The 22,826-nt window shown below is 47.9% G+C and overlaps 1 protein-coding gene across 1 annotated transcript; it reads left to right on the top strand.

Moving 5' to 3' along the window:
* Positions 1-11,214: 11,214 nt before the first annotated feature.
* Positions 11,215-11,742, top strand: LOC150027519 (secreted RxLR effector protein 161-like). Its single transcript, XM_090302889.1, has one exon. It carries the CDS (start codon positions 11,215-11,217, stop codon positions 11,740-11,742), a length of 528 nt encoding a protein of 175 aa, XP_090159015.1.
* Positions 11,743-22,826: the final 11,084 nt, after the last annotated feature.

The raw sequence follows: 22,826 nt of genomic DNA, 5'->3' as shown, positions 1-22,826 counted from the left end.
TTCACCAAGCCGTCACGGAGATAAAACACTTAGACAGGAAGCGCGCTTACGAGCCACGGAGGACCCAACCTAAGGGTCGAGTAGAGGAAGGAAGAGAAAGAAGCAGGCCACCGAGGCTCAACTTTGTGATGGAACTCAAAGATCTGATTGTGGTGCCCAGCATAGCCGACAGGTTGAGGCCATCGGTAAAATCTGACAGGGTGCTGGGACCTCACAAGGAGTCATGGTGCGAATTCCACGAAGCATTCGGGCACCATATTAACAACTGTTTGGCGCTTGGCTATCAGTTGGATGAGTTCGTGAAGAATGGTTTCCTGAAGGATTACTTGATGGAGAAGCAGGCGGGACGATCGTCAGGCTCGCAACCGGAGGGCAGTGAGGGACAGCAGCACGAGGCGCCCGTTCTCGGCGAAATCCACACCATAGCTGGTGGATTCTTGGGTGGCGGGTGTACTGCGTCACAACGTAAAAGGTATGCGAGGTCCGTGATGTCAGTGGAAGTTTTTGAGGACCACTCGCCCGATGTGGACATCACGTTCACTAAGGAAGACCTCAGGGATGTTGTGTCGCACGACAACGATCCCATTGTGATCTCGCTTGTTACAGTAGGGAGGACGGTTCATCGGGTCTTGGTCGACCAAGGAAGCTCGAAAGATGTGATGTTCTGGCCGACCTTCGAAAGGCTACAGTTACCTACAGACCAGCTGAGGCCATATGGGGGCTGCTTATACGGTTTTGCGGGTGATCAAGTCGAAGTCAGGGGATACATTGAGTTAAGAACAACGTTCAAAGATGGGGCTGCTTCGCGCACAGAGAAAATCAGATACCTTGTCGTGAACGCCCCCTCAGCATATAATATCCTATTGGGAAGGCCAACACTCAGAGGCGAAGAAATGCTACGGAAACAGCCTCAAGAACAGGCGATCAGTGTGCCATGTGACCACAACACCACCTTTTGGTGCGGAAACTGAGCATAAAAACCGACGAGTTGTGGATGCAGCATCAGAGGGGGCCGCCGAGGGCGACGTAGTTATGGATGTAGCGTTAGAGGCAGCCACCAAGAGCGACGTGACCATGGAGGATGTCGAGGCGAGGTCTGAGAGCGACGCTCGAGTAGGAGGAGGAAAACTGCCCGGAAACCGCCAGGGAGTCAAGCATTGTGAGAGCATTGCTCGCTAGCGTGAAGAGGCCTCGGCCAGTTGGAGATTGGCTCGAAAGGGAGATCAACGGCAAAACTTTTAAGTTGGGAAAGACGTTAGATGGTGAGACGCAGGATCAGATCGCCAAGGTGATAGGCAGGCATCTGGACGCATTCACGTGCTCTGCCTCGGATATGCCGGGAATTGACCCCGATTTCTTGTGTCATCGTTTAGCAATGTACCCTCAAGTCAAGCCAGTCCGACAAAGAAGAAGGAAATTCAATGAAGAAAGGAGACAGGCGATCAGAGATGAAACGCAAAAACTCCTCGAGGCAGGCCACATCAAGGAGATACAGTATCCGGAATGGCTCGCCAATGTTGTATTGGTGAAGAAGAGCAATGGGAAATGGCGAATGTGTGTCGATTTCACAGATCTGAACAAAGCCTGTCCAAAGGATTCCTATCCTTTGCCAAGCATACACGCCCTGGTGGACAGTGCAGCAGGGTGTAAGTTGTTAAGTTTCTTGGACGCATTCTCAGGGTACAACCAAATTAAGATGCACCCCATGGATGAAGAAAAAGCTGCCTTCATGACGGAGAAGTCGTGTTATTGCTACAAGGGGATGCCCTTTGGGCTGAAGAATGCGGAGGCCACGTACCAGAGGCTGATGGATAAAGTGCTTGCACCTATGCTTGGGAGGAACGTGCAAGCTTACGTTGATGATATGGTCGTAACATCCCTGGAAAAAAACCAGCATATTGCTGATTTGGAGGAGTTGTTCGTTACGATAGCCAAATATAAACTGAAGTTGAACCCTGAGAAGTGCATTTTCGGCGTGGAAGCGGGAAAGTTCTTAGGTTTTCTCTTGACCGAAAGAGGAATTGAAGCAAATCCTGATAAGTGTGCGACCATCTTGGCGATGAGGAGCCCTGCTACTGTTAAGGAGGTGCAGCAACTTACAGGTCGGATGGCCGCCCTGTCGCGATTCGTGTCTGCTAGTGGAGAGAGGGACCACCCGTATTTACAGTGCTTGAAAAGGAATAATAGGTTTGTCTGGATGAAGGAGTGTGAAGAGGCTTTCGTGAAGGTCAAGGAGTACTCGGCGAGCCCGCCGGTTCTGTGCAAACCTCAAATGGGAGCGCCCCTCAGGTTATACTTCGCCGTAACCGAGAAGGTGCTGAGTGCGGTGCTCGTCCAGGATCAAGATCAAGTTCAGAAACCCGTTTATTTTGTTAGCAAGGTGTTGCAGGGCCCAGAAGTGAGATATCAGGCTTTGGAGAAAGCAGCGCTGACAGTGGTGTTTTCGGCAAGGAGGTTGCGCCATTACTTCCAGAGCTTTACAGTGTTGGTGATGACCGACTTACCCATCCAGAAGGTTCTGAAGAAACCGGATGTGGCTGGGAGAATGGTAAAATGGGCGGTAGAGTTGTCAGAGTTCGACATCAAGTATGAGCCCCGGGGACCGATCAAGGGGCAAATCTTTGCTGACTTCGTGGTCGAGCTATCTTCTGAAGCAGTGCCGGAGATGGTTTTCGTTGGGTGCTCTCGGTGGATGGGTCCTCTAACCAGTTGGGTAGTGGGGCCGGGATTATTTTGGAAGGACCCAACGACGTGTTGATAGAGCAGTCCCTAAGGTTTGCCTTTAAAGCCAGCAATAATCAAGCGGAATATGAGGCTTTGATCGCTGGTATCTTGTTGGCAAAGGAGATGGGAGCAAAGGTGCTGATGGCCAAGAGCGATTCATTGTTGATCACGGGCCAAGTAACTGACGAGTTCCAGGCTAAGGATCCGGAGATGGCAGCTTATCTGGAGTATGTGCAGGAGTTGAGGAGGTCTTTTGTTTTGTTCGAAGTAGTGCATGTGCCAAGAGAGCAGAACGCCCGAGATGACTTGCTAGCCAAGCTCGCCAGTTCGGGCAAGGGGGACAGGCAGAGTACTGTCATACAAGAAACCCTGAAGACACCTCGAGCGTTCGTGACGGACCACCAAGTTCTCCAAGTTTGCAAGTCAATGGAAGGGATGGAGAGGGGTCATAAGTCTTTAACTCAGGAGACCTTGAGGACACCAAGGGTTAGAGCGCATCCAGTGGGAGAGACAAAGATGACACAGGTTTGCGCTGTCCACGAGCCAGACACATGGATAACGCCATACCAGCGCTACCTGGCAGATGGCGTACTCCCAATGGACCCGACGGAAGCTAGGAAGGTAAAAAAGAACTCCAGCAAGTTCACCCTCATCGAGGCGAGTTGTACAAGTTTGGGTTCACACACCCCCTTTTAGTATGTGTGCATGGAGAGAAGTGCACGAGAATTATGGCCGAGCTCCATGAAGGGATTTGTGGGAGTCACATCGGAGGTCGAGCCTTGGCGACGAGAACTATCCGTGCAGGTTATTATTGGCCGACAATGAGGGAAGACTGCAAGAGATATGCCTAACGTTGCAAGCAGTGCCAGCAGCACGCCGATTGGCACAAGGCGCCCCCGGAAGAGCTAAAGTCAATCTACAGCCCCTGGCCTTTCCACACATGGGGAATCGATATTCTGGGATCCTTCCCGTTGGCGATTAGGCAGATGAAGTATTTGGTTGTGGCAATCGAATACTTCACGAAGTGGATTGAAGCAGAACTAGTAGCCCAGATCACCGCGCACAAGATTCAGAATTTCGTATGGAAGAATATTGTGTTACGTTTCGGTGTGCCCAAGCGTTTGGTATCAGATAACGACACTCAGTTCGCGAGTCACCTGTTGAAGAAGCTGTGCGAGGATATTGGAACACAACAGGTGTTCGCTTCTGTGGAGTACCCACAAACGAATGGGCAGGTGGAGTCGGCTAATCGGGTTTTACTGAGAGGTTTGAAGAGGAGATTGGAGAAGGCCAAAGGATCTTGGGCTGAGGAAGTTCCCCGTATAATATGGGCATATCATACCACTGAGCAATCAGGAACCCACGAAACCCCCTTTAGTTTGGTGTACGGGTGCGATGTGATGATCCCAGTTGAAATCCAGGAAAGCTCGCCGAGATTCCAGAACTTCGTGGTGGAAGACTCAAATGCAGAAAGGAGAATGAACTTAGATTTGCTGGATGAGGTCAGGGAGGAAGCAAGGGTGAAGGTTGAAGCAATAAAGAGAAGAGTTGAGCGCAAGTACAATTCTAGGGCGAGGCCAAGGAAATTCAGAGATGGCGACCTAGTGATGAGGAAGGCCCACCTGTACTCCAAACGCCTAGTCCTTGAGCAGGGGTTAAGGGATTCCTTCGGGACGCCCCCTCCTCAGGTATGAATAGCTAGCCCCGGTACCAGATAACAGTTAAAACCCGGGCGCCTAGTCCTTGGGCAGGGGTTAAGGGATTCCTTCAGGACGCCCCCTCCACAAGTATGAATACCTAGCCCCGGTACCAGATAACAGTTAAAATCTGGGCGCCTAGTCCTTGAGCAGGGGTTAATGGATTCCTTCGGGACGCCCCCTCCTCAAGTATGAATAGCTAGCCCCGGTACCAGATAACAGTTAAAATCAGTTCGCCTAGTCCTTGAGCAGGGGTTAAGGGATTCCTTCGGGACCCCCTCCTCAAGTATGAATAGCTAGCCCCGGTACGAGATGAGATTAAAAGTCCTCAGTGCATCCAAGTAGCCCCTGGGCAAGTTGAGGCACCAGAGAAAGTCCTCCTCACCCTCGAGTGAGTTCAGGCAAGATGAGATTAAAAGTCCTCAGTGCATCTAGGGAATAGGTAGCCCCTGGGCAAGTTGAGGCACCAGAGATAAATCCTCCTCGCTCTCGAGCGAAGCTGAGGTCAGTTAATAGTTATAAGAAAAAGTCCTCCTCACCCTCGAGTGAGTTCAGGCCAGAACAGAATACAAGACCTATTTGCTAGGCCAGAACAGAATACAAGACCTCTTTGCTTAAACAAATTGAGGCACCAGGAAAAGTCCTCCTCACCCTCGAGTGAGTTCAGGCAAGAACAGGATGTAAGACCTCTTTGCTTAAGCAAATTGAGGCAAGTTCGAAAGTCCTCAGTGCAGAACCAGGCCAACAAAGTTTTAGGCGACGACCTAGAAATACACATGTCACTTGGCAGATCAGGCAAGCGAGATTTCAGATGCTAAAAATAACTCCCGCCTACTGCTTAGTAAGTAATTTCGTGCCAAATGTTATTGCTATAGACTAACCGTTTGTTTAAGATAAGTTGATTGCCAGAAAATTAAGCATCAGTTGGTGCTAAGTTAATTGGATTAAGTGAAAGCCCACCAAGTTATCCAGTGATCGCACAGCAGATAAAAGAGAAACCATGTGCATATGTTAAAGCGGTTCGAATAAAAAGGGAGTCATTACAAACAGTTTCGTTGCACATAAACAGGGGTTGAATATATAGGTCTTTCAGAATGTTTCAAAACAAAGCGGCAAAGGGAAATGTTAATCTGAAGGTACAATTTTTCCATCTACCACTTCATGGCAATCGAGAACTGAGAAAGGTCCAAGTCGGGGTAAGCACAAGCAAACTGCTCCAAGGCCGCGCCAAACCCGGAAGTCAGAACATTTGCAGCACTGAGGTCCTCCCTCTCAACTGATTTGGCCTCGAGCTCATCCACGTAGGCCTTTTTAGCCTTAAGGATCTCCTCCAGGTCCGCTATCTTCTCCTGCTGATGCACGAGTCTGCCCTCGAGTTCGGTGACCTCTAAGAGCTTGACATTGAGCTTTTTGTCTAGCTCAGCGCTGTTTTTACGTTCGCTCTGCAACTCGTCCTTCAGAGCATTCTCTAACCGCGAAAACTCCAATCCCCGCATCGTAAGATCACGCTTAAGTTGTTGGACTTGGTCCTTCGCAGCACCGGTTTCGGATTCATACTGGTTCAAGGAGTCCCTTAAAGCCTCGCCCATCATCTGGTAAAGGCGCTTCTCTACGCACTCGGTAGTCATAGCGTTAAGATGAATGGCGTGGGCTTTCAAGACCTCCTCGACAGGGGCTGGAAGAGCAGGGATTGGGAGAGGGGTTGAGGGTTGGTTCTCACCACCACCCCCACAAGTGGGAACGACCAGGGAAGCGTCACGGCGTGGCGACGATACGTTTGGCTCCACTACAGGTTGGGGAGACCACTGAATATCCACAGCCTGCTCCAGAACGCCTCCAGCAGTTGAAGTATTCGATGGCAGAGCGTCCCCAGCACTCTCAAAAGGTGTGGAGGCGCTGGGGGGATTCTCTGCGTAATCTGGGCCTGTACTCTCGATTACGGGCAGCTCAGCGACGGTTGCCCTGTTCCTTTTACAGATGAGTCCATCTTCAGTACTCTCGTCATCCTCCTCATCCGACACCATTGTGGGATTCTTCCTCTTGGCCCTCTTTGGTGGCAGTTTCTTTCTCGCAAGGGCAGGAGGGGCTACGAGGGAAGATGAGCCCACGGGAGGAAGCTCGCCTCGAGCAACGGCGGCTTCCGCTACGGAATTCGGGACAATTTGAGAACCCGCGGCGAGTTTGTGGCGCTTGGCTATAGAACGCAGTCTGGCCATACGATCTTTCCCCAACATTGTATCTGCACAAAGAGATCAATGTTTGCACATTAGTTCAGTTTTAGGTAAATGGGTAATACAGGAATTGGGCGGCCCAGAATAAACACAGGGCAGTATAACACAAATAAGTTCGATAAAGTGTAAAGCAGACTTGGCACGGGAAGAGAAACCCAGATATAAAGGAGGGCAGACCTATGTGAAAATCCAGTTGACTCTCATGGAATTCGAACTTGATGATTGAAGGGGTGGCCAAGGTGGTATTGGTAGAGGCAACTTCTTTCCAGAAGTTGCACAAATCTCTGTCAAGTTCCCCCATCTTCTCCGGACTCCTAGCTTTCCGAAAGTTATCCTTGGGGCCCATTTTTCCCTTGTTAACCCAGTACAAGGGGAACCCATCGAGAAGCGTAGGATCCTGATCATTACAGCAAACACGAACAAACTTACCCTTCCAATCCTTATAAGATTGCTGGAGGATGGAAAGGATGGATCTCCCAGCAATCCCATTGAGGCTTACCCACAGGCGATCCCCTGGGTTCTTAGCCTCGAACATAAATAAGAACACATCTACAGAGGCTGGATGGCCCAGGTGCGCACAAACAATTTGGTATGCCCTGACAAACACCCAGCCGTTGGGATGCAGCTGAGCGGGGGCAATATCGTGTTCAGTCAGGAGCTCCCTCTCAAAGCGAGTGAGAGGGAACCTGAGCCTAACCTTCTTGAACACGGTTGAATAGATAAAGCAGGAAGGGTGGTCGTCATTGCCATCATTATCGGTGCAGACAGTTTCCTCAGGGAGGCAAGGACGAATAACAACCTTGTCGTCATGCTCCTTATGAAAGGTGAGGTGGGTCTTATCTCTCAGGCGAAGAATATCGACCTCAGAGTTAATCAAGGAAGTCTCATTCAGCAAAGCTGGAGGAGCCCATGGGTACAACAGTTTGTAATCAGGAATGGGGCGTGCGGTGGCACTGGTTTGTGGGGGAGTTGATTGTGATTGGTTAGGACGAGAGGGCGCAGGCCTCTGAGCCCGGTTTGAAAGGATGGCGGGATCCCTAGGTGGGTTACGAGATGTGGGGGGATTTCCTGACGAAGGTTGTTTGCGAGATTTTGGAGGAGGGTTTCGAGAGGGGGCAAGATTGGTTGGTGCGGCCCCTGTACGAGCCATCGAAAACTGCAGGAAAGACGAAAAGAGAATGAGAAAAGGAAAGCGGAGGGTCGATAAAAGAATGATTCGATTCGAAAACGAAAAGGGAAATTAGCATGAACAAAGGGGGTCGCAGAAAGGAAAAGAAAAACCTAAAACGCAGGAAGAAGCAAAACAGAGAACAAACCGCCCAAAACGTATGCTCCAGGAAGTCAATGGATGATGAAAACCGATTAAAATGCGGTAAACGCTAGCGTGAATGACAAAAGAGTTACCTTTTGATGATCGAAGGAGCGCGCAGAGGAACAGTGATTGGGGAGTCAAAGCGTTCACCAGAGCGTATCGAAAGTTCGAAGAAGAAAGATGATGGAACAGTGGAGTAGCGCGAGAATTTTTAGAGTTTTGAATGTTACAAGAAGCGCAAACGACACGAAATAATGACCGTCGATGAATCCACGTGTCAGTTAATGGGTGGGGGGTTGGTGAAGTGTCAAATCAGTAACCAGCGTGGGCATTAGCGCGCGAAGCCACGTAGATCACAGAAGTTTAACTTATCCTCCTCGAGTCGTCAAGGGCGATGACGTGATCAGGTGGTGCGAAGGGGCGGTCTGCAATGTACACGACCGCCGACGGGGTCGTCGCCGAACGAAAGACCAGGCGGTCTGACATCGCTGCAAGCAGCACATCGCCAACATCGCCAGCCATCCCAACAAGCTCGGGGCGATAATGCTGAAGATTCAAATCACGAAGGCGAAGGTCGGACAAAACCATAAACGAGACAATTAGAAGCAGGACGTTTAAGGGATGGGAAACATACAAAGGCTATCTAAAGAATTCACGCCAAGCATAAAGGCAATATCAAGAGTAAAGCGCAGGGCAAAGAACGCAAGCATGCAGAATAAATTGAATAGCATTCGACACAAAGAAAAACGTAGAGCCAATGTTAGGGTTACAGACGAAATTTGTAACATTTGCAAGATGGAATCATGGTCCTATACACATCCTAATATCTGCACAAAAAGCGAGAACTCATCACTCATCAATGGCTCCCAGGCCTCGAGCAGTACGACGAAAAGACCCCGTCTCCGAATCGCAAAGCCCGAGTCAGAAGCGTCCTCTGATGATCGTTTATCTTTGAACCTACGTGAAAGAAAGGAGTAAAGAATAGTAAGAGACATACGTGAAACAAAGTATCTCTAAGCAAAATCATACAACAGATCCAACAAGAAGTGGGAAGGTCATGAGGAAAGCCTCACGCACATATATATCTTTCCAGAAGCTCGGCATTATACTCCAAGCTTATTAAAGCAGCCGCATCAAATCCTCCAACACCCGCCAGGATCTTGCAAGCTTCCTGATCCCTTGAAGACAGTTTCTTAAGGGGTTTAGATTTTAAGGCTCTGGCGTCCTTTGTCCAGTACAAAGGAAAGCCGTCTAGAGCAGAAGGCACCAAGCTGGAACAACATACCTTAAAGAACCTGCCTTTCCACCCTAAACCCTAACCCCTAAACCCTAAACCCTAAGAGTTACCCAAAGATTGTTTCTCTGCCTCTTCACCTCAAAGAAGTGAAGAAAAATGTCCACAGAAGGCGCACATCCAAGGAAGCCAAACAAAATGTCAAAGGCTTTCACGAAGGCCCAACTGTTAGGGTACAGTTGGGCTGGAGCGGTGTTCATCTCCGTTAACAGCTCCCTCTCGAACCTGGAAAAGGGAAGGCGTACGCCGACGCACTTAAAGACTACTTGGTAGAAATAAAAAAAGGGGACCCCGTTATTGGATCGTTCATCCCCGCACACCGGCTCCCCAATGGAACAAGGGAGCACGACGACGTCATCATCGTGCCTCTTTGCGAAGGCACGATGGTTGTAGGAACACGCTTCCCTCATAGCCCTAGTAGAAAGTAAGCAGGAATACTCGTCAAGGAGTTCACTCGAAGCCCAGGGATAAAGATCCTTGTGACTCACTCGGGAGGAAGAAGGGTTGGTGGACATTTTAGTATGAGCTGGCAGTGAGGAAACTGGAGGTCAAGGGTTCAACAACGCAATAGAAGGAAAGGTCGCAAAGAAAGAACGTGGAAAAAGGAGTTCTTGGGAAGAAGATGAATAGTGCAAGAAAGATGCGAAAGAAGTAGAGTCAGTAAGTTGGGATGCGGGGTTTTCAAGATTCAAGCATCACGATTGAGGCGGTAAAGGACGTTAAAGCAAGCGCCTTATGATTGGGTCACGTGTCGCGAGGTAAAGGTACGAATTAAAGTGCCATCCGTCTCACTAAGAGAATATCACATCGTCAGAGTCCTTGAGGGTACGTTGCGCCGGCGATGCAGAAATGTCACGTCAATCGGTCGGAGGATGACATGTCATCAAAACGCCGCAAGGGCAGCAGGGGGCAAGCTTTAGTCTTTTTGCTGAAAACAAGTTATCAAGACTGGGGGCTTGTGTACCGGCCGGGTCATCAGGTATGATGACGTGGACAAAAGAAGGGTAGGTGGTCAAGAAGTCAACGTAGTCGCCGCATGTAGAAGCGGCGTTCTGCAGTGTACGTAATCGGTTCTCGCCGAGACGTGTCACTATCCGAGAGAAAGACATCGCCTAAGCGGACATCGTCTAAGTAAGACATCGCCTAAGCGGACATCGCCTAGGTAAGACATCGCCCGAAGAGTCAACACGCATGACATAAGCATTTCACAGAAAGGGGGCCCACACGATGGGATAACCCTAAGTTGGGTGGCGGCACTGTGGGGCCCTCCGCACAGAATAAACGATCAAGTCAAAAGGGCACGTGACAATGCCCACGTGCTCATTAAAGATCTTCAAGGAAGGCTGCATGCATGACACGTGATTAATTAGGGCACCTAAATAGTATGATGGCACGAGAGATACGACGTCCAAGTTAGAACCCAAGCGGCCACAAGGTTATTCATTGCACTCTAGATAAGGGAAGTCCATGTGCCAGATACGCTCAAATCGTAGGAGTAGCGGCGCAAGGACCTTCTCCAAGGAACCCTAGATAATAGCAGCAGTACAAAGGTAAACCCTAGTTTCCACCTATATAAAGGGCACGAAGAAGCCTTAGTAAAGTACGCTTGTCACAGTTACACGAGTTTTAACCTAGTTCTCAGATAGACATACAGAGCACAAACCCTAATTTTTCTTGACGGCGCATCCGCTGAGAGCACAAGGCAATTAGGGCAACACAGTTTTAGCCACACGGTTTCAGTCATTGAGATTATTATACAGTTTCTAGTTACTCTGGTGTTTCTCGCTAGCTGACTTGATCGTCGGAGTGCAAACGGCCGCGAGGGCGCCCCTTTGTTCTTCTTTTTTCAGGTACTCATAGACGAGGCAGAACGAAGGTGCCCTAACTCGTTAGGACAAGCCACGCATAAAGATGAGCCAGGTCAACCGGCTAGAACACATTCTAAAAAAGTTTGCGATGGAGAGCTATAAAGTTGCAATAACACCTATGTCTACAAACTGTTACTTAAGTGTTGATGAAGCTGGAACAGTAGTGGACCAAACTAAATACAGGGGGTTGATAGCTTTCTTACAATATCTTACTGCAAGTAGACCTGATATTATGTTTGATGTTTGCCTTTGTGCAAGGTTCCAATCCAGTCCTAGGGAATCTCATCTTAAAGATGCCAAGAGAATCCTAAAATATCTTAAAGGCACAACATCAGTGGGTTTATGGTATCCTTCACACTCTCCTATTCATTTAGTAGGACACTATGATTCTAATTTTGCAGGATGTAAATTGGATAGAAAGATCACAAGTGGGACATGCCATCTACTTGGTTCAAGCCTTATATCATGGCACAACAAAAAGCAAGCGTGTGTAGCCTTGTCAACAGCTGAAGTTGAGTATATAGCTGTAGGGAGCTGTTGTGCACAAATCTTATGGATCAAGCAACAACTTGAAGACTTTGGGTTGAAAATCAGCAAGGTCCCTTTTATTGTGTGACAACACAAGTGCAATAAATCTCACAAAAAATCAGGTTCGGCACTCTAGAACCAAGCATATTGAGATTCGACATCACTTCATTCGTGATCATGTCAGTAGTGGAGACTGTGAGATTCAGTTCGTTATCACTGAAAGCCAGCTTGCAGACATTTTCACAAAATCCTTATCCAAAGACAGGTTTTATTCATTAAGAAATGAATTGGGAATAATTGACTTACAAGCCTTATCTTGAATCTTTGTTGTTTTTTAATCCTTCTTTCTTTTTATCTATTTGTGAAGACAAATAGGGGGAGAAGTGAGCTTTGGGTTGTAATGTTCTAATATTTGCATATGCTTTTGTTTTGCACATTTGTTTGAACATTTGCTTTAATTGGTTTTTAACTTGTTATAAACTCTTATACAAATTTTAACCGGTTATTCCTGTGAAATAACCGATTGTTTTTCTGTTACTGCACCTATGCATGATTGACTGGTTTCTTACATTGATTTGGTTGATGTTCCTCTTTGGAAATCACCTAATGGAAACTAGTTTCTGGTACCTAATTAACTGGAATAGATTATCCTGTATTTTTATGTTTGCTTGTGAATGCAGGTTAAGCAAGATTCTAAACAGAACATTCCAAAAAGCATCCCAGGGATTTGTCTCCATAAAATAGGGGGAGATTGTAGAACATGGAAGCTTTGATGAATCAAATATGTGTTGAAGGTTGATGTTGTGTTAGTTTTGGTTAGAGCTTAGTCTAGGGTGTTTAGAATTCTTGTAAAGATCATTCCTAGTCCTATGCACAAGCTGATTCAATCTATTTTAAAAGAGAAAAATGTTTTTCTAAGCAAAGAGAAAACCAACTGTTTGAAAGCACGATATAATCGATTGTTTGTCACTTAGCTTGTTTGAAGGTTTTTAAAACTGTTTTTTACTTGGTTGACTAACGGTCAAACAAATTCAACCGGTTAAACGACATTTCAACCGGTTGATTATCACATTCTCTAACAGCTTTTCAAAAACCTATTAAATTTGTTTTCAATTGAATTAAAATTGATTTGGCTTATGATTAACTACCTAAAACAGCTAGTTTTAAGAGCTATAAATATAGCTTCTCTTTGAAATCAAATATACACAAAAAGTGAGATTGAATACATTTTTTTTAGAAGAGTTTTGATTCAAAGGTTTGCAAGATTGCTAAGTAGTTGTGCATTGGTTCAAGGTCTAATTTTAGGAGATCTGTGATTCCTGTAAAACTTGGTGTAATTTGTTCCTTTCTGATTCTTGTAATAGTTTCTTTTCTGTAATTGTGAAGTGTGTAAACCTGTAAGGTCAGAGGGTGTTCAGACTAAGGGTGTGTGAAAGGCATAGAGGGTGAGTGGTTCTTGTGGTATCAAGATCACCTCTTTGTGGTGTTGTGTATTGTAATCTGTGATTGATTACTAGTGGAATACCCAGTGGTTGTTCTGGGGACTGGATGTAGCTAAGGGTTGAGTGAACCAGTATAAATTGGTTGTGTAATCTCTCTCTCTATCTCTCATTCATTATAAACTGTTTGATTTGAATTTGAGTTTCTGCTGCTATAAACAACCGGTTAAAACGAAGTTTCAACCGATTGATTTTCTGCAAACAGTTTCATTTGCTTTGATTGTTTGGCTTCCTTGACTGCTTCTTTTGTGATTGTTAATAAAACTTCATTCTTATCCAATCTTTGCGAAAATCTTTTGTCAAACAATTCACCCCCCTCTTGTTTAGGCCATTAATTCCAACACGTTCAACCAATAGCTGATCGGGAAGAGAGGACAACATATCAATATGCATCAGCACTCTAGCAAACAAACCCCTATTCTTTCTCATGGTATGAACATCCAAAGACAAAGGAGTACCAATGCCTCTGGTGATGGAAAAAATCGTCCTTGGTCTCCAATATTCCAAAGGCAAATGGTAGATTCTAACCCAGACCTGGATTTTAGTACTCTTCATAATAGATGTAACAAAGTCTTTTTTTCAAGCAAACAATCTCAATAAACCAGGAGATAACTGCAATGAACGCATCCCTAGAACCCATCACATGACTTGTAAGGAAGCAAACTCAAGCTCATAGAAACCCTTCCCAAGAGGGATTGCTTTCCATGGTCCAATAGCCTTCTACATAAACTGTAACTTTTTAGTTAAATAAAGGTGTCTGAGAAGTTTATCCTCCTTAGATAGAATAATCCGACCATGTAGATGGGTCTTGCAATTCTTAAGACCAGCCAAGTCATCTTCCTTATCAACCTGGACAACAACCATATTTCCCTTAATACAAGAAGTAACTAGGACAAATGAATGTCACATATATTGTCCAAAGCTTGAGGAAATGTTTTTGTTGACTTGTCATTGTTTTTTATAAGGAACCACATCTCTATTCTCCAAACAGCCCCATAGGATAAGAAAACCTGCGAGGCCTCTGCCATATTCTCAAAGGCTACCAAGCCACCTCCAAAGTATACCACACATAGCCACAGACCTACACCTCCGCACTGCAGAGGAAAAGCTTGCAGCACTGTCACACTGGCCGCACACCAGCGCTTCCACCGCGAACAGGCCACCAGCAGCACGAACTGCAAAAGCCGCACTAACCATCACTTTCTAAACCCTAAGGCGCACCCCTAGCGCCCCCAGCAGCAGACACACACACTGCCGCACTGGCCGCACTAGAGAGGGCCACCTACACCAGCGCTACCACTACGGAACAGGCCACCAGCAGCAAACCTCCGTGCCACCGCACAACAGCTGTCCCGAGAATAGCAGCACTGTCGCACAACACCAGTGCTGCCAAGAAACCCTTAAACAACCGTGACGTTGTGGATATAATCCACACCCTTGTCGCGAGAACCACCAGCGCTACCAGCAACATAGCCGCGTCGCCGCACAGCTGTCGCAGAACCACCAGCGTTGCAAGAAACCCTCAAAGAACGATGACGTTCTAGGGTTTTCGAGGGGCGTCAATCTACGTATTCGTCGGCGTCGGATCCTAGAATTTGTTCCGTTGGTGAAGTTTCGCTGCGTATACAGATTCTAGAGCCTTTTTTTCTCTAATGTCAAATTAGTAAAATGAAAAATCTATGGAAAGTTATAGATAATTAAGCATAATGTGAAGGTTAACAATATTTTTCAAGAATTAAAGTGATGAAATTTATATTTTTGACAAAATTGACGTTCACTTAGAATAATTTTCTTTTTCTTTTCGAGTAATGAATAGATATAACAGCATTAACCTTGTTAAATCTCCAGCTAAGCACTCGGACATGGAAAACTTTCTCTTTTTTTTTTTATATAAATGTTAGACATCATTATGCAACTTGACATCTCAGCTAGGTTGAAACCTCAAGTAACAATAATCATCTGTCATCAAATGAAAAAAATATTGCTAAAAAAATAAAATAAAAAATAAAAAATAAAAAAATAAAATAATATATATATATATATATACGGAGACTAGACCAAAACTCATATGTTAACAAAAACGATACATAGTGATCCTGCCTGTTGACCAAAACGCTGGAGCTTTGCCTCGTCAAACTTGGATCGACGTATGCGCCGTGTTTGCCTCCGTCCTTCGCCGCGATCCACCTCAAGAATCTGCAAAAGACGAAACGGTGATCGCACTCCAACGCCCAAGTCAGTGACTGAACCACCAATTACTAAGAGTAACACTCAAGAACTCTCAAGGAACCGTGCAATGTTCTCTCTCACAGTGTACTCTAGAACTCGCAAGCGTAAAGACAATCTGAACGTGCGTACCTCAGAAGTTCGTTGGGAAACCCTTATATACCTGGACACTTTCTCTCTCCTGGCAGTTACACATCTGGACACGTGGCTCGCATCCAACTGTACACGTGCCATCATCTGGAGCCTCCTTGACTTGGGCGTTGCTTCTGACTCTCTTTTGACTAATTAAGTTACTTATGCATGATACTACTCAGTGCATAGTTGCCTTGGAGCGCGATCTCTACTGGATTGGCGAGTTAGGGTGCCTTCGTACACACCTTCCCTGTGGTCTCGCCGGCCGCCTTCATGATCTGCACCACCTGTTTCACCGTGTATGCTCAAGCAAGCTGTCCCCCGACCTCATCCTCTGGCCAGCTGGGAAATGTCTAACCGCCTTCATCTTCGGCGATGTCCTTGTTTCGGCGATCTCTAATCACGTGGTCGCCTAGGTTTACATCTGGCGACTTCATCTTTAACCCGGTGACCGTCGGTTCTGGTGTGCTGGAGAGCGGAGCACGCCAACTTAATAACTGGCGACTACACGAGCCCCCCGACTTCCTTCCCTTCTGCCAACCTGGCGTCCCATCAACACGCCTATACAGTAGCTTGATGCCACGTCTTCACTTCCGACTACCAAGGCGGTACACATAGGTAGAGTATACATATTCATAAAGAATTCTAAGAACAGACTAGATAAAATCCTATTATACCAATGAAATGATTATCTATGAATAAATCCTAAATTAGCCAACTTATCCGCACATGCAGTCCCTTCACAAAAAATATGAGTAACTCTAAACCTGATTTTCCCATAGTAATTAAGACAAGTATTCTATCGATTACGAAGCATCCACAGAACATTAGTCATAGCAGTAAACGTAGCACAAACCAAGGCAGAATCACATTCAAGTAGATATTAGTAAGCCCCATCTTTTGAGCTTTCCCATAGCATTTATAACTCCAAAAATTCAGCAACCATAGTCGTCTGAACTTCAAGAAATGCAGAGAAAACACCAATAAACTTCCCCACACTAATAAACTTTCTCTCTCTCTAAATTATGGGTATCTTAAGAAAAAAATTTATCTATTTTGTGATATACATATTCTCATTGATATAAAAATCAAGTACCTTGTCGTGAACGCTCCTTCAGCATACAACATTCTGCTGGGAAGACCCACGCTCAACAGAATAGGCGCTATACCTTCGACCCGGCACATGAAGGTGAAGCTGCCGTCTATGGAGGGGGTGGTGATCACCATCAAATCCGACCAGAAAGAAGCAAAGAAGTGCTATGAGAATAGCCTGAAGAACAAGAGGTCCGTGAGTTACGTGACAACCACCCCGCCTCCCGGTGTGAAGCCCAGGCCGACGGTAATAGAGGAGACCGCCGGAAGCGACGTGGTGATGGTGGATGCTGAGCTAGGGGAGGGGAACGCCGGTCTAGAGGAAGAAGAGGCGAGGAATCGCCCTGAGGAAGCGAGGGAGCTGGGAATCGCCAGGGCGGTGATCGCCAGAGAAACCAGACCAGAACCCGTCGAACAGTGGCTCGAAAAGGAAATCGGGGGAAAGATCTTCAAGCTGGGAAGATCTCTGGAGGCTGAGCTCCAGGACCAGATCGCCAAGGTGATAGAGCGGCATCTGGATGCGTTCGTGTGGTCCGCTTCGGACATGCCCGGGATCGATCCCGACTTCTTGTGCCATCATTTGGCGATGGACAGCCAGGTGAGACCAGTACGATAGAGGAGAAGGAAGTTCAATGAGGAGAGGAGGCAGGCGGTTAGAGACGAAACCCAGAAGCTCCTCGCTACTGGCCATATCAGGGAGGTGCAGTACCCTGAGTGGCTGGCCAACGTCGTGCTGGTAAAGAAGAGCAATGGGAAGTGGCGCATGTGCGTCGACTTCACTGATCTGAACAAGGCCTGCCCAAAGGATTCGTATCCTTTGCCAAGCATAGACGCCCTGGTGGACAGTGCTGCAGGGTGTAAGTTGTTGAGTTTCCTGGATGCCTTCTCGGGGTATAACCAGATCAAGATGCATCCCATGCACGAAGAGAAGACTGCCTTCATGACCGAGAGATCGTGCTACTGCTACAAGGTGATGCCATTTGGGCTGAAGAACACGGGGGCCACGTACTAGAGGTTGATGGATCGGGTGCTTGCACCAATGTTGGGAAGGAATGTGCAAGCCTACGTAGATGACATGGTCGTGACCTCGCCAAAGAAGAGCAAGCACGTTGCGAACTTGGAGGAATTGTTCACTACGATCGCCAAGTTCAGGTTAAAGCTGAATCCCGAGAAGTGCATCTTCGGCGTGGAGGCTAGGAAGTTTTTGGGGTTCCTCTTAACTGAGAGAGGAATTGAAGCCAACCCTGATAAGTGTGCCGCCATCTTGGCAATGAGGAGCCCGACAACCGTAAAGGAAGTGCAGCAGCTCACGGGTCGGATGGCCGCCCTATCTCGCTTCGTGTCGGCCAGCGGAGAGAAGGGCCATCCGTATTTTCAGTGTTTAAGGCGGAACAACAAGTTTACCTGGACGAAGGAGTGTGAAGAGGCCTTCGTCAAGCTTAAAGAGTATCTGGCGAGCCCGCCGGTTTTGTGCAAACCGCTGGTGTGGACCCCTCTCAGGTTGTATTTCGCTGTGACTAAGAGGGCGGTGAGTGCGGTGCTCGCCCAAGACCAAGATCAGGCTCAAAAGGCTATTTATTTTGTCAGCAAGGTGCTGCAAGGCCCCGAAGTAAGATATCAGGCCTTGGAGAAAGCTGCACTGGCAGTAGTCTTTTTGGCATGAAGGTTACGCCACTATTTCCATAGCTTCACAATATTGGTGATGACCGACTTGCCCATCCAGAAGGTCCTGAAGAAGCCCGACGTCGCCGGGAGAATGGTGAAGTGGGCGGTGGAGCTGTCGGAGTTTGATATTAAGTATGAGCCCCGAGGTCCGATTAAGGGGCAGATCTTTGCAGATTTCGTGGTCGAGCTCTCGTCAGAAGCCACACAAGTTGAGGGGGATGACTTTCGTTGGGTGCTTTCGGTGGATGGATCGTCGAACCAGCAGGGTAGCGGTGCTGGAGTCATCTTGGAAGGGCCCAACGGCGTGCTGATTGAACAGTCCCTGAGGTTTGCCTTCAAAGCCAGCAACAACCAAGCAGAGTATGAGGCACTGATCGCCGGTATCTTGCTGGCCAAGGAGATGGGGGCTAGGGTGTTGATGGCTAAGAGTGACTCGCTGTTGGTCACGGGACAAGTAACAGGCGAGTTCCAGGCTAAAGATCCACAAATGGCGGCTTACCTGGAGTATGTACAGGAATTGAAGAGTTCCTTTGTCTCCTTCGAAGTGGTGCATGTGCCCAGAGAGCAGAACGCCCGAGCTGACTTGCTAGCTAAGCTCGCCAGTTTTGGCAAGGGGGGTAGGCAGAGGACGGTGATTCAAGAAACTCTGAAGACGCCTAGAGCATTTGTGGCAGATCACCTGGTTCTTCAGATAAGCAAATCGACGGAGAAAGCGGCGAGGAGCCACAGGTCTTTGACTCAAGAGACCTTGAGGTCGCCAAGAATAAGGGCATGTCGGGGAGAGAAGGTGAACGTGGCACAGGTCTGCGCTACCCGTGAGCCAGACACCTGGGTAACGCAGTACAAACGATGCCTGGCGGATGGCCTCCTCCCGTTGGATCCGACGGAGGCTAGGAAGATAAAGAAGAATTCTAGCAAGTTCACAATGATTGATGGCGAGCTGTATAGGTTTGGGTTCACTCACCCACTCCTGGAATGTGTGCATGGCGAGAAATGTACAAGAATTATGGCAGAGCTCCATGAAGGGATATGTGGAAGCCACGTCGGGGGTCGAGCTCTGGCTGCAAGGACCCTCCGTGCAGGTTACTACTGGCCTACGATGAGAGAAGACTGCAAGAAGTATGCGCAATGCTACAAGCAATGCCAGCAGCACGCCGATTGGCACAAGGCGCCTCCCGAGGAGTTGAAGTCGATTTACAGCCCTTGGCCGTTTCACACGTGGGGGATCGATATTCTGGGACCCTTTCCATTGGCGATCAGGCAGATGAAGTACTTGGTGGTGGCGATTGAGTATTTCACCAAGTGGATCGAAGCAGAGCCAGTGGCCCAGATCACCGCGCACAAGATCGAGAGCTTTGTGTGGAAGAACATCGTGTGCCAGTTCGGTGTGCCCAAGCGCCTGGTGTCAAACAACGGAACTCAGTTTGCAAGTCACCTGTTGAAGAAGCTGTGTGAAGGGGTGGGAATTCAACAGGTATTTGCATCTGTCGAGCACCCTCAGACGAATGGCCAAGTAGAGTTAGCCAATCGGGTATTGCTGAGAGGTTTGAAGAGAAGGCTAGAGAAAGCCAAAGGAAGTTGGGCTGAGGAGGTACCCCGTATAGTTTGGGCGTACCACACCACTGAGCAGTCAGGAACCCATGAGACCCCATTCAGCCTGGTCTATGGATGCGACGCAATGATTCCAGTGGAAATCCAAGAGAGCTCGCCGAGATTCCATAACTTTGTAGCAGAAGACTCGAATGAGGAAAGAAGGCTGAATCTGGATTTACTGGATGAGGTCAGGGAGGAGGCAAGAGTGAAGGCTGAGGCAGTGAAAAGAAGGATTGAACGAAGATATAACTCGAAGGTGACGCCAAGACAGTTCAGAGAAGGCGACCTGGTGATGAGGAAGGCCCACCAGTACGAGATGGAGAACAAGCTGTCGCCTAAGTGGACGGGACCGTTCAGGATAACCGAGGCGCTCGGGAATGGCGCCTACCGCTTAGAAACGTTGGAAGGAGGGGCGATTCCTCGCACTTGGAACGCCACGCACCTCAAGTTATATTACAGTTAAGAACTTTGTAAGTAAAAACAAACACGAAGAGCTTTGCAATGTTTCTGTTAAAACAGTTTGAAGGGGGCACTCTTTTTTCCCTAAGGAGGGTTTTTAATGAGGCCGCCCATTAAAGAAGAGTTTTCAAAGTTTAAAGTGTTTTAGATTGCATGCTTGTTGTTTTCCGAAAGTTTTGAAGAAAGACCTTGTCACTTATATGTGATTTAAGGCGAGTTGAAGTTATGTCGCATGCTTTCTAAAAAGTTTCTAAGTCCTCATCGTCTTTCGGCGATTGGCGGCATCAGTTAAAGTTTAAAGTCCTCATCGTCTTTCGGCGATTGGAGGCACCAGTTAAAAGACCTCAACGCCCCCGCGCGTCCTGAGGCGAGATAAAGACCTCCTCGCCGTTGAGCGAATGCAGGCGAGAAAGAGTAAAAAGTCCTCAGTGCTTCCAGAGGAGAGAAGATGTAGCCTCTGGGGCAATGTAGAGGCACCAGTAAAAAGTCCTCAGTGCTTCCAGAGGAGAGAAGATGTAGCCTCTAGGGCAATGTAGAGGCACCAGTAAAAAGTCCTCAGTGCTTCCAGAGGAAAGGAGATGTAGCCTCTGGGCAATGTAGAGGCACCAGTAAAAAGTCCTCAGTGCTTCTGGGGGAGAGAAGATGTAGCCCCTGGGGCAATGTGGAGGCACGAGTTAAAGACCTTCTCGCCAGTGAGCGAGTTCAGGCGAGTTAAAGACCTTCTCGCCGGTGAGCGAGTTCAGGCGAGTTAAAGACCTTCTCGCCGTCGAGCGAGTTCAGGCGAGTTAAAGACCTTCTCGCCGTTGAGTGAGTTCAGGCAAGATAAAATCCTTCTCGTCTTGAACGAGTTCAGGTATGGTGTAAAGGGTGGAAGAAGTTCAGAGGGTGGCTAAGGTAGGTTCGAAGAGAACGCCCAGCCACCCGGTTCTCTGTTCTGAAGGTCAGGGAGGGTGGAGAAGGATCCGAAAGGCGCCTCTACCCCCAGATAAAGGAACAATAGCCAAGTTGTGAAGGCAAGAGGAAGCCAGTATCGCTAAGACTCTTTGGCGACCAGGAGAAATTCAAGCGATGGCGAGAAGCCAAGGCCCGTTTTGATAAGGCAGATCAGGTAAGCTGCGTCTTAAGCTGTTAGTTGGGTTGAAGCTCGTTACTTGAAAAAGCGGTTTCGCGCTGAGGTTCATCACCTTAAGGTTACAAGTTGTTAGAATGTTATCGCTCGAAAGTTGATGGTTCGGAGCAGTTAGTATACAATTGTGCTCGCGGAGTTGCTAAGTTAATTTCGTCTAAGAGATTTATACAAGGAAAATAAAGTTAACAGAAAGATTATGTAAAGAAGCAAGAAAGGTCATAACATAGTGGCATCAGTTCAAAATACGTGTACAGAGAAGGGAAAAATTTATTACAAGTAAATTGTGTAAGAGAGAGACAGGTGAGTAAGTGATGGAGGGAAGCAACAAGCAGCTAGTCTTCAGAAGGAACGATCTTCCCGTCCACCACTTCGTTGTTCAGCAACACCATGGAGAGATCCAAATCAGGGTACTGGCAGGCGAATTGTTCCAAGGCAGCGTCGAACCCAGCAGCGGGGATTTGGGCAGAGCTCAGCTCGAGTTCTTCAATCTGCTTCTTGAGCCCCTCGTTCTGCTGTTTTAGTTCTTCAGCCCTCTCCCGAGCTTGAAGAAGGTCTTCAGTAACCCTCTTGTTATCCGCCTGCTCTTGGACCAGCTCTGCGGCGATTCCTTCGTTTTCCTTTTTGGCCTCGGCGAGCTTGGCCATGGTGTCGTCTCTCTTTCTCAGTTTTCCCCAAGAGGACCTCCCGATCTACGGACCTCTTCTCAAGGTTTTCTACCTTGGCGGCATCTGCTTTAATCGACGCTTCCAGGCTAGCCACTTTGAGACGATAGGGGACCAACTTGCTCTCCAGCTCGATCTTCTCTTGAGCTAGGAGGTGCACCCTATGGCGTAGATCGATGGCCTCCTTGCGCGCCACCCGCAGCTCGGTGCTCATGGCATCCTCCACTCGGGAATGATCGATCTCCGCCAGCATAAGGTTGCAGGAAAACTTCTCCTCGATCCTTATTAGGCGATTCTCCTCTTGGAGCACGGAGATGTCATCCTGGAGTTTCTTGCTGGAACTCTCCACAGCTTTTGATATGATGGAGGGGAAATCCTCTGCCATCATCTTGAGTTTTGCTGAGAAGGGTTCCCACACCCTTTTGACCTCAAGGGAGAGGTTTGCTCGTGGAAGCACTGGGGGAGCCTGTTGCTGGTTCTCGCCGCCACCTTCTGGAATTGGTTGGTGAGTTGGAGCTTCTTGGCGTGGTGGCGACGAGGGGGACTCGGTGATGATGATGGGTGAGTTGTGAGCCCCTTCATCCCCACCTGCCGCAATTTCGGCGATTGAGGCGGTTGAAGGAGGACCCCCTCCAGCAGATACATATGGCGTGGAGGCGCTTGGGGGTTCTCCATGAAGTTGGGCTCAGTCGCCTCAACCACGGGGAATGCAGCT

This window comes from Phaseolus vulgaris, chromosome 5 (genome assembly GCF_051622355.1).
Source record: "Phaseolus vulgaris cultivar YP4 chromosome 5, ASM5162235v1, whole genome shotgun sequence".
In the NCBI taxonomy this organism is placed as follows: Eukaryota; Viridiplantae; Streptophyta; class Magnoliopsida; order Fabales; family Fabaceae; genus Phaseolus; species Phaseolus vulgaris.
This window is presented reverse-complemented; position numbering and strand designations above follow the sequence as displayed.

Excerpts from the sequence above, each read along its gene's own strand:
- LOC150027519 (XM_090302889.1), top strand. The coding sequence starts at position 11,215 with ATGGAGAGCTATAAAGTTGCAATAACACCTATGTCTACAAACTGTTAC.